The sequence below is a fragment of the Camelus bactrianus genome, chromosome 2 (assembly GCF_048773025.1).
Source record: "Camelus bactrianus isolate YW-2024 breed Bactrian camel chromosome 2, ASM4877302v1, whole genome shotgun sequence".
Classification (NCBI taxonomy): Eukaryota; Metazoa; Chordata; class Mammalia; order Artiodactyla; family Camelidae; genus Camelus; species Camelus bactrianus.
The window spans coordinates 135194111-135208371 of record NC_133540.1 but is presented as its reverse complement, the minus strand read 5'-3'; the positions used below and the strand labels follow the sequence as shown (position 1 = coordinate 135208371).

Genomic DNA, 14261 nt, shown 5'->3' with positions numbered 1-14261 from the left:
TGCCCCTTCACCCCCTCGCCCAGGGACATCCAAGTTCTAGTTGACGATTCAGCCTCAGAATTATCAATCTGAAATCCAGAGAAGTTTTGGAATTTCTGAAAATGTATCGCACGAGACCCTGCACGTGGAAGCTCTTTAAAGGCACGGGTCCCGCCCACTGAGACACGTCGCTTGTGCTGCAGTGTCACCTTGGTTGTTCCCACATGGGCCCTGATGAGCTTTTTGCCTCTGGTTATGCGCCCTGACTGAGGTGGGCGCCTTGGGCTCTGCTTTGCTGCACCTGCAGCGCACTTGTTGGGCCCTTAGCCTCTGTCTGACTCCCCCAAGATCAAACGCGAGGGGCCCAGGGAAGGGGACCTCAGTGCCCCCGTGGGACGCGCCCTCCTCCCCACCCGCGCCCTTGTCCACAGTGATCTGCTACCTGGCCACCTTCCAGCTGGAGAAGCTCGGCCTTCAGCTCTTCCGTGACATCGTCAAGTCCCAGCCTGTCCACAAAGTGTGCAAGGTGAGCCCCTCCTGCCCCAGTTCTGTCCTCAAACCCAAGGTCAAAGGCCGGTCCCGTCTGGCGCTGACCTCTCACCTTTCTGGCTCATTGTAAGGAGAGGAACTGCTGGGGTTATCTTGTGTTTGAAACAAACCGCTGCCAGCGTGCTTTCTGTGCCCGGGGAGTTTGGTTTCCATTCCTCGGGGTCCCAGTGGGTGGAGACTGCTGGATGTCAACTGCCAGCCAGGGCGGGGTCCCTGCCCATCTAGGGCCTGGGTCTCTGGGGCCTTCTCAGACTCCTCAGACTCACGGCCAGACCCCAGGCTCGTGGCAGCCCCTCCCCTCCAGGAAGGGCTGGGCAGTTTTAAGGGGGCCAAGGGGCAGGGGCTGAGGATTGGCACGCTCCTGGAGGGGACTGCAGAGCCCACCTCACTGTCCTGCCTGGGGCCACATCTGTGGCTGCCTGCTTACCTTTGTGAAAAGCTGGGATACCCAGACCTCAGGGCCGGCAGGACCGTGAACGAGCCTGTGGCCCACTGCCCTTTGCTGGCCACTCCCAGAAGTGTGTGCCGTGGGACAGGCCCTTTCTCCGCCCGCAGTGCCCAGGGGCAGGTCGATCCTATAGGCACTCGTCCCATGGTTGAGGAAACTGAGGCACAGAGAGGTTCGGTAACTTGCCCAACATCACACAGCAAGTGAGCAGACAACGACTGGCTCCTCTTCCTCACTCAGCTTGGGGGTCAGTCACCAGACCAGGACAGTGGCTCCCGGGAGAACAGCAGGCAGATCTCAGGCCCCAGAAGTGCTGTGGGGCCTTTCTGAAAGGGAGCTGCAAGTGGTTCAGGCGGGGTGGGGGTGGAAGCCTCGCCATCGCCCCCGCCTGGGGAAGGGGAGACCCCAGAGATCTAGGACTGGCGGCTCACACAGTACCGCCCCCCGCAGGTGACCTGGGGCAGCATGTGATTTTTAACTATGTGTTCTCCTGTCTACACATAAGCGTAAGCAATTCACAGTGGGTAGATATGTGCATGGTTCTCTTAAGCAAAGTCTTCGCCTCATGACAGCATTTTATGACAGGTGTTTGGAGACCGCCCTGGGGTCGGCTGCCCTGGCTCAGGGCGCCTGCACTTGGTTTACACTCTGTTTTCAGTCTTGAAATTCTTAGTGATTGTTGAGCAAGGGACCCATGTGTCATCTTGCACTGGGTCCCACAGCGGTGGTGTTGGCCCTGCACTGGCCTCTGCCTGCAGATTCTGGAGGGGCCGGCTTGGGACCCGGTGGACAGCTGCACATGCCAGTGCAGGGCCTCCAGGGCTGGTGCCTGGGCGTCTGGCTCCCTGGAGACTTTCTGGAAGAAGATGCACGGAAACGGCCCACACCAACTCCCATGGGAGCTGGGAGCTGCAGGGATGGGGCGAGACAGCCTGTACCCCATGTGCCGCACGCCACACCCTGGCCGGTGATGGCAGTCCCGTTAAGGCCCACCTGCCTCAGGGCTCCAGGGGAGAGATCAGCCTGGGCCCCAGAGACAGGGAGCAGGCTGCTGGGGTCAGGACAGCTGCCCTGTGGCCTCCCCAGGGAGACCCCCGCAGACCGCACCCTGGATGTCGTCACCACTGTGGTCGGCAGTGACATGTTGGTGTGTGCAGTGTGCCCAGTCTGGTGGGCCGGCACCCTCAGCTGTGGTCTCTGTGGGAGACAGTGCTGTATGTGGCTGAAGCTGGCCCATCCTTCTGGAGGGACCAGTCTTGGGATAGCACCTGGATAGGGGCTGGCAATCCTGCTGCCTCCAAAGACCCCCAAACTCGCATGCTGGAATCCCCCAGTTGGCTGGAGTACCCACCCTGGAGCCCCACTCCTGTCCCATCCCGTGCCCTGGTGGGGCTACCTCCACCACACCCCCAGCGCAGATGGTGGCCTCATTTTGGAGAGCCCTGTGCACAGGCGGTGGGGGGTGGTATGTCCCTGGCTGGGGGCCAGCAGTCCAGCTGTGCTGATGGGGGGTGGGGGTGGGGGTGGGGATGGAGGGGTGTCCCAAGTAGGAGTGGGCTGGGAGTAGTAGAGACTCCAGGGCCCAACTCCAGGGGGCCGACTACCGCCTCCAGACAGGACGTGGGAGTAGGGCTGGGAGACGGAGATGACCTGGGGGGCTAGGAGGGAGGTGATGGGGCTGTGGCGCTGGGTGAGGGGCTGGGACAGCCTAAGCCCGCAGGCCGGTGCTGGGTGAAGCAGACAGCTGTCCCTCTATCCCCGCCAAGAACTCTGCAGAAGGAGGGTGTGGGCCCTCCAGGTGCTGGGGAGCTGGCTGCAGCACAGGGTCCCCTCCAGTGGGGTGTGTCCTGCCCTGCCTGGCAGTGAGGGTGCAGGCTCCCCAGACCTGGAGGCCCACACCCCCGACCTCCTGCCTGGCCTGCTGTGGGCAGCTGTCTCCTCGTGGGCCATTTGCCGCAGCCAGTCCCTCAGCACTGACTCTCCCTGCGGGGGTGCTGGGGGCTTCGCCAGCCAGGTCTGGGCCTGAGCCCTGCGGCTCCCTCCTCCCCCAGTTCCTCAGGTTCTTCTTCAACCCCCTGAACCTTGGCTCATGGATCAAGGACGAGTGGAGCCTCGTGTACGAGACCGCCTACGTGAGGGAGAACTGGATCGACCCCCTGACGAGGTGGGCAGGGCAGGCTTCTCCCAGAGGCCCAGGGCGAGCTCCACAGCCAGCAGACAGCTAGCAGCCCACAGGGCCTGATGGCCAGAGGTGGTGCGGGGACCAGGCAGGTCAGCGGGGCGAGAGCTGGCCCCTTCTGTTCTGGAGCCCGCTGGCTATGCAGGGGCATGTGACGGTGCCACCTTGCTGGGGCCCTTCCTCGGCCTCTCTGCAGATCTCAGCGAGCAGAGTAGGGGCGGGGTGGGGAGCTGAGGCAACCATGCAGCTGCTGTGGATTCAGGCCTGCATCTCCCCCCGGCAGCCCCCAGGGCACCATCCATGGGCCTCTCACCCCAGCGCTGCCCTCACTGCCTTGCCCTGCCTCCCACAACAGGCTTGGGCACACGCTGGTTTTCCTGGTGCAGGCCAGGACCCCTGGGCAGAAGGACCAGCACTGGGGAGAGGCCCACTGGGGCGGGGTGCAGCTGCCCCTCCCCGTTGTTTCCCTTTGATGGTGGTGAGGGGCCTCCTTGCCTTCCTGGGGACAGACAGGCTGTTTGGGCACAAGCAGACCCCTCAGGTGCTAGCTGTGTGCACAAGGCCCGGAGGCCCAGAAAAGGCGGAAAGCCTTTGTGTAGGAGAGGGTAGGGGGGTGTCCCTCAGAGCTGCCCCTTCACCAGAGGGAAGCGGCCTCACCCCTGCCGGGCTGGACTCGCTTTCTGTCCCCAGAGCTGCCACCTGTTGCCTGAGCCTGCAAGGCCCCGTGTCCCAGCCCACCCCACCACCCCATAAGCAGCCCTCCCCGCTCCCTCCATGACCAGGCCCATCACAGACCTGTCCCTTCCCCAACCCACCCCTCGCGGGACCCCACTCCTCACTGGCCCACAGCCATGCCCTTTCTCCCCCAGTGGCGTGGTCCTCGAGCTGGGGCAGGAGCTGCCTCCCCAGGGGAGCCCCATAGGAAGGGACACTGGCCAAGTTGGTGACGGTGGGCTGTGTCCACTCAGGGTGTGGAGGCCTAGTTGGGAGCCTAGACCTTGGGGCAGCCCAGTAGGGCCCTTCCCAAACCCCTGCTCCAAGGCACCCCCACCTCAAGACACTGAGACTCTCCTGCTGTCCCGCCCCACCTGTCACCAACAGTGCAGCTCCAGGAATCTTCCTTTGGAATTGCCAGCCTCCTCCCCGCTCCTGCCTTCCTTCCTCTGTGCCATCTGCTCAGGCCCACATTAGCTCCATGTCCCCAGCTGCTGCTCGTCCTCAGAGCCCCCAGATCCCCGCAGCGGGGCTCTGCCCTGGCCCTGCCTCCCAGCTCCCCACTCCCTAGGACAGTGATGCCGCTGGGCCTCCATTTCCTTGTCTGCACTCAGGGAGCATGGGTATATCCACCCTGGGGTGTGGTTGGCATATTGGTTCATCATTGCCCCACCTGGAGGCAAATTCAGGCTCCCAGGGGTCCTTCAGGTCCCAGGGGGCCATACCCTTGCTGACCTGCCTAGGAAGTTACCCTAAGTGGCTGCTCCCACCTTTGCCTTCAAGGTGGCAGCCGGAGGTCCAGGAACTGATCAACCAGCTGCAGGGACTGTTGACCAATCAGTCCCCTCTTTCAAAGACCAAGGCCAAAGTCACAGAGCCCAAGGAGTTCAACCTGACGGCCCCCAGGCCCCGCACCATTCCAGTGCCTGAGCCAGTCCCTGAGGTGGCCAAGACAAAGCCAGTAAGTGTGGGCGATGGCAGCGGGCACCAGCCATCCAAGCCAGGAGAGTGGGGGCTGGGCTCTTCCCAGGGCCGAGGGTGCACTGAACCAGACCAAGAGCATTCGATGGCCCTATCCAACCCACCTCGCCCCGCAGAGAGGGAAGCCTAGCTGCCCAGAACCTGCCAGGTGGACGCCTGAGCTGCACGTGCTGAGGTCTGCTCCGCAGGCCTGGAGAGATACTGTCGGGCTGCAGGACTCAGACCTTCTGGACTTGGCACTTGGAGCCCACTTTTAACCCTGTTGCAACATATTGCTCCCTCCCTGTGTGTGTGTGTGTGTGTGGACCACACTGTACTCTTCCGTTCTCTTTAAGCCTCGAGGGTGACCCCAGCACGCAGGCTTGTCCCCACCCCAGGGCTCTGCATGTCTGTCCCATCTGCCTGGAGCCTCTTCCTGTACCTCTCCCTCCCTCTGCCTTGCTGACTTCTCCTGTCAGTCAGGATGCTTTGTGTTACAAGTAACAGACAAAAAGCAGCTCATTCTGGCTTTGACAGTAGAGAACTGGCTGACTTTCATGGCTGAAGTAGGATAGGCTTCAGGCATAGTTTGATCAGGGTTGTAGGTCTGCTTCTCTGTGACTCTCTTCACCCTAGTCCCCTCTGAGGGTCAACTTTACCTTTGGGCTAACTTCCCTCATTGTAGCAAGACATCCAGGCCTCACACCCACACTCTATACCATCCTGGGCAGGAGAAGACATCTAGGGCCAAGAATTCTGTGAAAGTATGACAAGAACAACTTAGGTTTCATGTCTGCCCTTGAACTGATCACCATGACTGGGGGTGTGGTGTTCGGACTGGTCCTGGGCTCTACCCTCAGCACCTGTGGTGGATTCAGCTTCCCAGAACCAATCTGATTCCCCAGCAGAACTAAAGACAATATGGAGGGTAAGGGGGTGGTGCTGGGAAGTTCCAGGTTCCCAGCCTATCCCACCACCTGTCAGGTCTCATTATGACCTGTCTTCCCAGAGAGGCCTTTCATGAACCTCTCAGCTGTATGAGGTCCCTCACTTAATTTCATTCTCATTGGCCCAGATCCTTTTCTTTGTAGCATCGATTAGGTTTTATAGTTGTTCAGTAGTTTGTGGGTCTGTTTATCAGCTGTCTCTTTTACCAGATCTTGTCCATCCTATTTGTCCCATGTTCCCAGTACCTGCCACAGACCTGGCTCAGAGCAGACCCTTGAAAAACACCTGTTGGATGGATAGATGCATGGGTGGGTAATGGGTGGATGAGTGGATGGATAACAAGATGGATGGGTGGGTAGATGGATGGATGGATAAATTATGGGTGGGTGGGTGGGTAGATGGATGAATGGATGATGGATGGATGAATGGATGAATGGATGGTGTGTGAGTGGATGGATGATCATGTGGATGGATGGATGGGAAGATGGACAGAAGGATGATAAACGGGCCTTGTTCCTGAGCAATCCCACAGTTACTCAGTCTGTACGATCCTCAGCATTTGTGACACCAGCTCCTCAGGGCTAAGTGTGTTTATCCCAAGTCATTCTACCAGCTGCATCTCTTTCCCTCACTGCCCCACTTCTTAGCTGCGTGCCTCCCAGCACGAGCTGTGAGATATTGGCAGACCATCACCTCCCCTGGGGTCCACAGATGGCTGTGCTGGAGCCACAAGCTATTCCCCACCCCCCTGCCCTGCTCCGTGCCCAGGGCCCTCTTCCCCTCGTGAGTTGAGGGCTCACTCCAATTCACTCACTCAGCAGTTACATGTGGAATGCCCAGGCCCTGTGCCTTCAGGGAGCATGCATTCCAGGGGGACTCAGAGAAAAAACAGGATAAGTAAAACATATGGTGTGTTGGTGATAAATGATAAGGAGAAAGAATACCTCTGGGAAAGGGGATGAGGCATGTTGGAGGGGTTGCGTGGAGCTCTGGGTGGCGTGGCCAGGAAAGCCTCTTGACAGGCACCATGGAGTAAAGAACAGGAAAAGTGAGCCAGTGAGCCATGGGTTTGTCTGGGGAACAAGCAAAGCACGTGCAAAGTCCCTGGGGGCAGTGCCATTCCTCCCCCAAGGGTTCGAGAGCAGCCAGGAAGGGAAGGAGGGGATGGGAGGGGAGATGCTGAGGAAGCAGAGAGACAGGACACACACTGAGGCAGGCTTATAGGGTCCTCTGTCTGCTGTGACAGAGGAGGGAGGTGAAAGGTGGTTTTTGGAGATGTCTTGAAGCAGGTAGACAGCTTCTGGGGTGGACAGGGCTGTGAGAGACAGGTGCAGAGGAGGGCACTGAGGCAGACCCTGAGGACTTGATATGGGCCAGAAATGGGCGGCAGTCGGGGTCAGCAAGGCTAGGGCAGGGGAGGGTTTTTGGAAGATGAGGGTTTCAGGTTGGGACAGGAGTTTCCTACGGACTGTTAGACATGCAGGAGAGAGAGCCCAGAGTTAGGAGCCTGGAGTTCAGGCATTTCCAGGCTGGCTCTGCCCCACCCACCTCCAAGAACGCTACTCTCTCCAGGCTGCCAAGGGTCCCCCCTTGACTGGACCCCAGGCATGTCTCAGCCCTGCTACAGCCCCTCTGCTTCAGGGGCAGCTCAATTTTCTGAGTCCCTGACACTCCCCCAGCCTCACCCATCCCTCCAGCCACTCCTCCTCCATCCCCTGCGCAGCCAGCAGTCCTCTACCTGTCCCTCCAGTGTCCAGTGGGCCTGGGCTTTTGCTTGGCCACCATCCTTCTGGCTGCTGGCCTGACGTCCTTCCGTCTCCTCCGTAGATGATGCCAGCACCTGGCGGGGCCCAGTCAGAGCTCAGTGGCTTCCCTTCCAGCCCCGCTTCTCCTGGCGCGGGCACCCCCCCCGCCCTCCACCACGTCCAGCGGGCCGCCAGCCCCTCACTTCTACCCACCCCTCCAAATTGCAGCCGCCCACCTTGAGCTCTTCCTCCCGCTACCCCACCAGGTCCCCAGGAGCACCTACCAGCCGCCCAAGGAGCAGCATTTACTGGAGATGACCAAGAGATACAACCGCTGGAAAGCAGAGGTGGCTTCCAAGAGACCCCGTGGGGGTTGGGGGTGGTGGAGGTACGGAGTGAGGAGGAGGAGTGGGGGGGAGCTGGTCTGTGCCTCTGCAGCCCAGGGGCCCCCCCAGCAGCGTGGCCGGTGGGGCTGGAGCGGCTTGTTGCTTCATGCAGGAGCTGCTGCTGAGGGCCAACATCGAGGAGAGGCAGTGTGCTGCGTCCAGGGCCCGGGGGGCGCCCCCGCTGCAGGTGAGGCCCAGCCTTCCACGCCCGGGCTGGTCTCCACGGTGGCATTTTCTCATGTGGTAGCCGAGCTCCTCCCTGCGCCGGGTCAGGCCGCTGAGGGTCGGGTCCCAGTGCCACCAGGACGGTGCTTGGGGCCAGGCTGAATGCTGCCAGGGCAGGCAGGCGATCTCCCTCTTTGGGTGTTTCCAGGTTTCCCATACTAAGCATTTAGTATCTCCATAAGAAAAACCCCAAGCTGTGTTTGTCAATCAAGAAAGTCAGGGAGCAGGACAAAGAGAGCCCTTCTGGGTGGATGTGGGGCGGGTGCACACTCCGGAGGGGCTCGCCCGGCCCCGGCCTCCCCACCTGGGCCCTACCGGCTGCAGCGGACAGGCAGGCCAGGGGAGTGGGCACCTGGCTCAGTAGCAGCATGCCCTGGGAGTGATGGCTGAGTTCCTGGGGGTGCCTTTTGCCAGCTGCTCCCTGCACCATGGCTGTGGTGCCCACCCTGGGGGTGTCAACAGAGCAGCAGCAGGGAGCAGACAGACTCAGGGAGCAGCCCAGGAGAGGTCAGGGGACTGGCCCTAGGGCAGCGGAGGAGATGGTCCCTGAGCCCTGAGGCTCCAGCCCCTCGCTGGGCACTGCTGTCCCTGGCCGGGCAGGCCCTGCACCTTCCCAGCCCCTACCTGGGTGGCTGGAGGGCCTTGACGGACAGAGGTGCTGCCTTGCGGACCCAGTGCAGGGGGCAGGCCAGGCTGGAACACATGGATGGGCAGCTGGAGTTAGGACAGAGTGGAATGGGACAGGCCTCCCAGGGATTCAGGGCCCACCATTCACCCAGGGTGCATCTGGGGACACTTTGCGGGCACAGGTGCCAGGTCCGTACTCTCGCAGGACTCCAGGAAGAAGCTGCAGCGCCGATTCCTGCCCCGAATCCTCAAGACTCCAAAACTGACTTTCTACAAGGTGAGGGGTGCCCCTGAGCAGTCGGGGTGGGTTCGGGGTGATGGTTCCAGGCATCTCTCCCCGGAGGACTCAGGTGGCCAGAGCTGAAGGCCCTGAGGACAGCCCTCTGACCCCCGGGGCAGAGGGCAGAGGGCAGGGGGCATTTCTGCTCTAAGGCTCCCCTACCTTCCATCACAGATGGCCCCCACTGTCTCCCGCAGTCTAACAACAATGCCCCGGTCAAGCTGAACACTGCTGCCATCCTGCGAGAAGGGGCCTTGTACCAGCGGCAGGTGGAGAAGGAGCTGCAGAGGTGGGGGTGGCAGCTCCTCGGCACTCCCCCACCCCAGGGCTGCGATCCTGCAGGGGCTGGAGTGGGGCTCAAGCAGGCCAGTGTCAGGGCTACAGCTGCTACAGGCTACAGCTGGGAAGATCATCTCCACTCACTGAGGGAGATGGACGGGGCGGGGAGGAGGCTGAGCACAGAAACCTGGCCCACCCCAAACTCCCTGAGGGGTCATCTTCTCCTTGGACCCCTTTCTGACGCCCCCTCCCCTAGACCATCAGGGCTGCAGACCCTTGTGAATACCCCATGAGTTGGGCTGTGGTTGGGAAGGTGGGTGGCTGACCACATGGATGAAAGGATGGACAGATGGACAGAGGGATGATGGACAGACAGACAGGTGGACAGAAGGTGGGGCAGGGGATGGTGCATAGACAGACAGGTGAGTAGACAGACAAGTGGAGGAAGGGAGGCAGGGCAGATGTGGCTGAAGGGTGGGCGCACAGGATGGGGACGGGTGGACAGTGGGCGGGTGGATCACGGTGTGGCTGGTGTCAGTAAAGGGCGGCCCACGCCTGGGAAGGCCACTGCCCCCAGAGGAACCTGTGGCCTCCTGGTGGCCAGTGCAGCTCCCATCACAGGAGAGCCCCTGCCCCTTGCCCTCTCTCCCCAGGGTGGACAGGCTTGTGGATGGCGCTGGGGACTTCTCCGGGTTCCTCGAGTGGCAGAAGAAGATGCAGGCAAAGGACCAGGCGGAGCAGCTGGCCGCGGGCCAGTGCCGGAGGCTGCAAGGCAAGCTCAGCCACGAGGAGGCCGTCCTGGCGCGGCAGCAGGTCGTGCAGGAGAAGAAGCAGAAGGCCGACCGGAAGAAGGCGGAGGTGACGGGGTGTGTGGGCGGCTCAGGCCAGGGCCCGGCGCTCCCGTGGCCGCTGACCCGGGGCACCTCCTCCTGAAACCTCAGAGTGGGTTATAGAAAAATGAACCCGTGTTTCCTTCTAGGGTCTGTGTGGTCTCACTTTCACATCTGGTTCTCTAATCCACCTGAAGTTCATTCTTGCACATGATGTGCGATCTGGGTCCTCTTCTGTCTTTTCCAAGTGGCCATCCAGTGAGTCTTCTAGCCCTTCAAAGCTGTATTTCTCTCCATTTCTTTGAATCTTTTATTTTTTTTATCTGTGTTGTATAGCTTTCTGTATGTAAATACTGTACAAGTTTTGTTAGATTTGCATCTAAGTATTTCTTCTATTATTTTTTAAAATTGAAGTATAGTTGATTTACAGTGTTGTGTTAGTTTCTGGTGTGCAGCACAGTGATTCAGTCACACATATGGATATATTCCTTTTCATCTTTTTTCATTGTTGGTTATGACAAGCCATTAAATGTAATTCCCTGTGCTCTACAGTAGGACCTTGCTGTTTATTTCATACACAGTAACATGTATCTGCTAGTCCCAAACTCCTCATTCATCCCTCCCTGCCTCCTTCCCCTTTGGTAACCAAGGTTTGTTTTCTACGTCTGTGAGTCTGTTTTGGTTTTGTAAATAAGTTCATTTGTGTTGGTTTTTTTTAGATCCTACATATCAGTGATATCGTATATTTGTCTTTCTCTGACTGACTTCACTTGGTATGATCATCTCTAGGTCCATCCATGTTGCTGCAAAAGGCTTATTTCATTCTTTTTGTGGCTGAGTAGTGTTCCTTTACATATAGATCACAACTCTTTATCCAGTCATCTGTTGATGGACACTTAGGCTGCTTCCATGTCTTGGCTACTGTAAATAGTGCTGCGGTGAACACTGAAGTGTGTATATGTCTTTCAGTTGGTGTTTTCTCCAGATTAATGCCCGGGAGTGGGATTGCTGGATCATATGGTAACTCTATTTTTAGTTTTTTAAGGAATCTCCATACTGGTTTCCATAGTGGCTGCACCAATTTACATTCCCACCAGCAGTGTAGAAGGATTTCTTTTCCTCTACACCCTCTCCAGCATTTATCTTTTGTGGACTTTTTAATGATGGCCGTTCTGACCGGTGTGAGGCGATCTACCTCAGTGTAGTTTTGATTTGCATCTCTCTGATAATGAGCGCTGCTGAGGGTCTCTTTATGTGCCTGTTCCGTCACTGTGTTTGAGTGTTGTAAATGGTATCTCTCACATTTTTAATATTGGTGTCCACATGTTCAGCGCTAGTATATAAAAATGCAGTTGGTTTCTGTGTGTTGCTCTTGTGTCCTGTGACCTTGCTGACTCCTTTATTAATTTTCTAGGATAAACAAGGAATTTGGTTGTAGATTCCTTGGAATTTTCTGTGTACAGAATTATGTTATCTGTAAATAAGAACAATTTTATTTCTTCTTTCTAACCTGCAAAAACGACACTGGTGTGTTCACTTGAATTTTGAAGGTGTCCCTGTGCTGATATCTGATGGCCCTTGCTGGGGACAGGGTCAGCCAGGTGGTGGTAGTTGTGGGAGGGGTGGAGAGAGCTGCAGGGACCCCCCAGAGCCGGGCTCCCAGCTGTCTCTGCGCTGTCTCTGCGCCACGCTGACGAGCGGGGCCCCGGGACGCAGTTCAGCCCGCCTTGCCTCCAAGTCCAGGCACCTTTCCTTGCGTGTCATTTAGCAGCTTGAGACAAGACCCCTCTGGGTTTGGGTAGCCTGCTTTATTTCACTTCGTATTTCCACAGAAGCATTTCTCCAACTTATTAAAAAGTTTTCAAAAGTACTTTTCAAAATAAACTTTTTATTTTGGACTGTTTTTAACAGGTCTGAGGGCAAGGTGTCAGGTGGGCCAGGCTTGCTCTAAGCCTCCTCCAGCCTCTGATGACCCCAGGAATTCCTTGTGGCGGCCTCACCCCGGTCTCTGCCTCCCTTCTCTCACGGCCACCTTCTCTATGTCCCTCTGTGCCCTCCCCTCTTCTCATGCTGATACTTGTCATTGGATTTAGGGCCAACCCTAAATCAAGGAAGATTCCGTCTCAAGATCCTGAATTACTTATTGAATCCTTAACTAGCTGGAAATAAAACCACTTTCTGAGATTCCAAGTGGATATAAATTTGGTGGTGGGGGGGCACTAAGCCACTACACCATGGTATATTTGTCACAACTAAGAAACCAACATTGGTACATGATGCTTAACTAAACTCCACACTCTATTCAGATTTCATCCTTTTTTTTCTGATTTGTGTCCTTTTCTGTCCAGGATACCATCCAGGACACCACATCACATTAAGTTGTCACGTCTCGCACTCCCTCTGGCCGTGACATTTTCTCAGACTTCCCGTGTTCCCGATGACATTGGCAGCTTGGAGGCATGCTGGTCAGGTGTCCTATGGGATGTCCGTCTGTTGGGATGTGGGATGTTCTGCTCACAATTAGTCCGGGCATGGGAGGAAGACCACAGAGGCCACGTGCCTTCTCATCACATCCTGTCCCATGCCTGCCGTTACCGCCACGATGTTGAGCTCGGCCGCTCGGTTTCAGGCCCTGGTGTCTCCCCCCTTGCACGTGGCACTCTTTGCAAGGGGACCCTGAGCGGGGTTCACACGCGAGGGAGTGGGTGGTTATGTGGAGCTTCTCAGCACAGAGGACCTGTCTCTTGTCTCCCGCTTGTTCATGTCTGCCGTCACTTACTTATGTCGGTGTGGACTCACACGTATTCACCGCACACTTTGTGTTGTGATCCAACACGACACGATTTATTTTGCTGCCAGCTTTGGCCATTGGGAGCCCTTTCAGGTCGACTGCCCGTGTCCCTTGGACACGCCCCCTGTTCTTTTGTTTCCTGAGTGCTTCCTTACTTTACACTATAGACGCTCTAGGCACGTCCTGTATCTTCTATGCTCTGGCCCTAAAAGAGCCATTTCTCCAAGAGCCCTGGTTCCTTTTCTTAGAATCTGGAATTAACTTGCACAGAAAGGGATGACCAAGAGCCATTTTCATACGTGCCAGCATATTGCTTTATTTTTTTGGTGGGGTGAGGTCTAAACTTTTTTCTACTGTGCTCAAACACACATAACAAAATTTGCCATATTAACCATTTTTAAGTGCACAGTTCAGTGTAGAGTTAAGTACATTCCCAGTGTTGTACGACCATCCTTTTCCAGACAGAACTCTTCAGCTTGCGAAACTGAGCCTCTGTGTGTGTCAAACAGTCACTCCCCGTTTCGCCCTTCCCCCTGCCCCGGCAACCACCATTCTACTTTTTGTCTCTTTGAATGTGACTACTCTAGTTACCTCATAAAAGTGTAATCATACAGTATCTGTCTTTTTGCGACTGGCTTGTTTCACTTAGCATAATGTCCACGAGGTTCATCCATGTTGTAGCAGGTGTCAGAATTTCCTTCCTTTTTAAGGCTAAGTAATATATACCATCGAGTGTATAGACCACACTTGGTTTGTCTGTTCATCTGTGGATGGACGTTTGGGTTGCTTCTACTTTTCGGCTACTGTGAATACTTCTGCTATAAACATGGTGTACAAATAACTGTTAGAGCTCCTGCTTTCAATCCTATTGGTTATGTAGCCAAAAATGGAATTGCTGGACCTTATGAAAATTCTATTTTTAATTTTTTAAGGAACTGCCATACTGTTCTTCACAGTGGCTGTACCATTTGACGGTCTCACCAACACTGCACAAGGGTTTTAATTGCTCCATGAATGTTTAATATTTTTAATGTATGTGTGTGAAATAAATTCAGGTCAGGCTAATTGATCTAAAACTGCTTTTGTTTATACATGGTAGGCATTCAAAAATTTTTTGGAATCAGTTCAACAATCAGTAAATATTTATTGAATTAAATTCAACACATATTTGTTGAATTCTTATTATGCACAAGGCCGTATACTAGTTATTATAAGGGACACAAAGGTTATTAACAGTCTCTGTGCTTAAGGAATTTACAGCTGTCCCTTAGTATCTGAGGGGAATTGGTTGCAAGACCCTCAAAGATACCAAAATCTGAGG

The 14261-nt window shown here is 56.3% G+C and overlaps 1 protein-coding gene across 5 annotated transcripts in view; it reads left to right on the top strand.

Moving 5' to 3' along the window:
* CFAP99 (cilia and flagella associated protein 99) overlaps positions 1-14261 on the top strand; it is a 33103-nt gene that overhangs the window by 14069 nt on the left and 4773 nt on the right. For 2 of the 5 annotated variants that reach the window (XM_074351737.1, XM_074351746.1), the window contains exons 4-11: positions 411-505; positions 3028-3140; positions 4653-4830; positions 7789-7869; positions 8021-8095; positions 8966-9037; positions 9238-9329; positions 9973-10177. In XM_074351737.1, the coding sequence (XP_074207838.1) occupies positions 411-505; positions 3028-3140; positions 4653-4830; positions 7789-7869; positions 8021-8095; positions 8966-9037; positions 9238-9329; positions 9973-10177 (911 nt within the window). Of the gene's footprint in view, positions 1-410; positions 506-3027; positions 3141-4652; positions 4831-6066; positions 6086-7788; positions 7911-8020; positions 8096-8965; positions 9038-9237; positions 9330-9972; positions 10186-12497; positions 14102-14261 lie in introns of those variants that run through there. The other 3 variants (XM_074351756.1, XM_074351740.1, XM_074351766.1) reach the window with 3 other exon arrangements.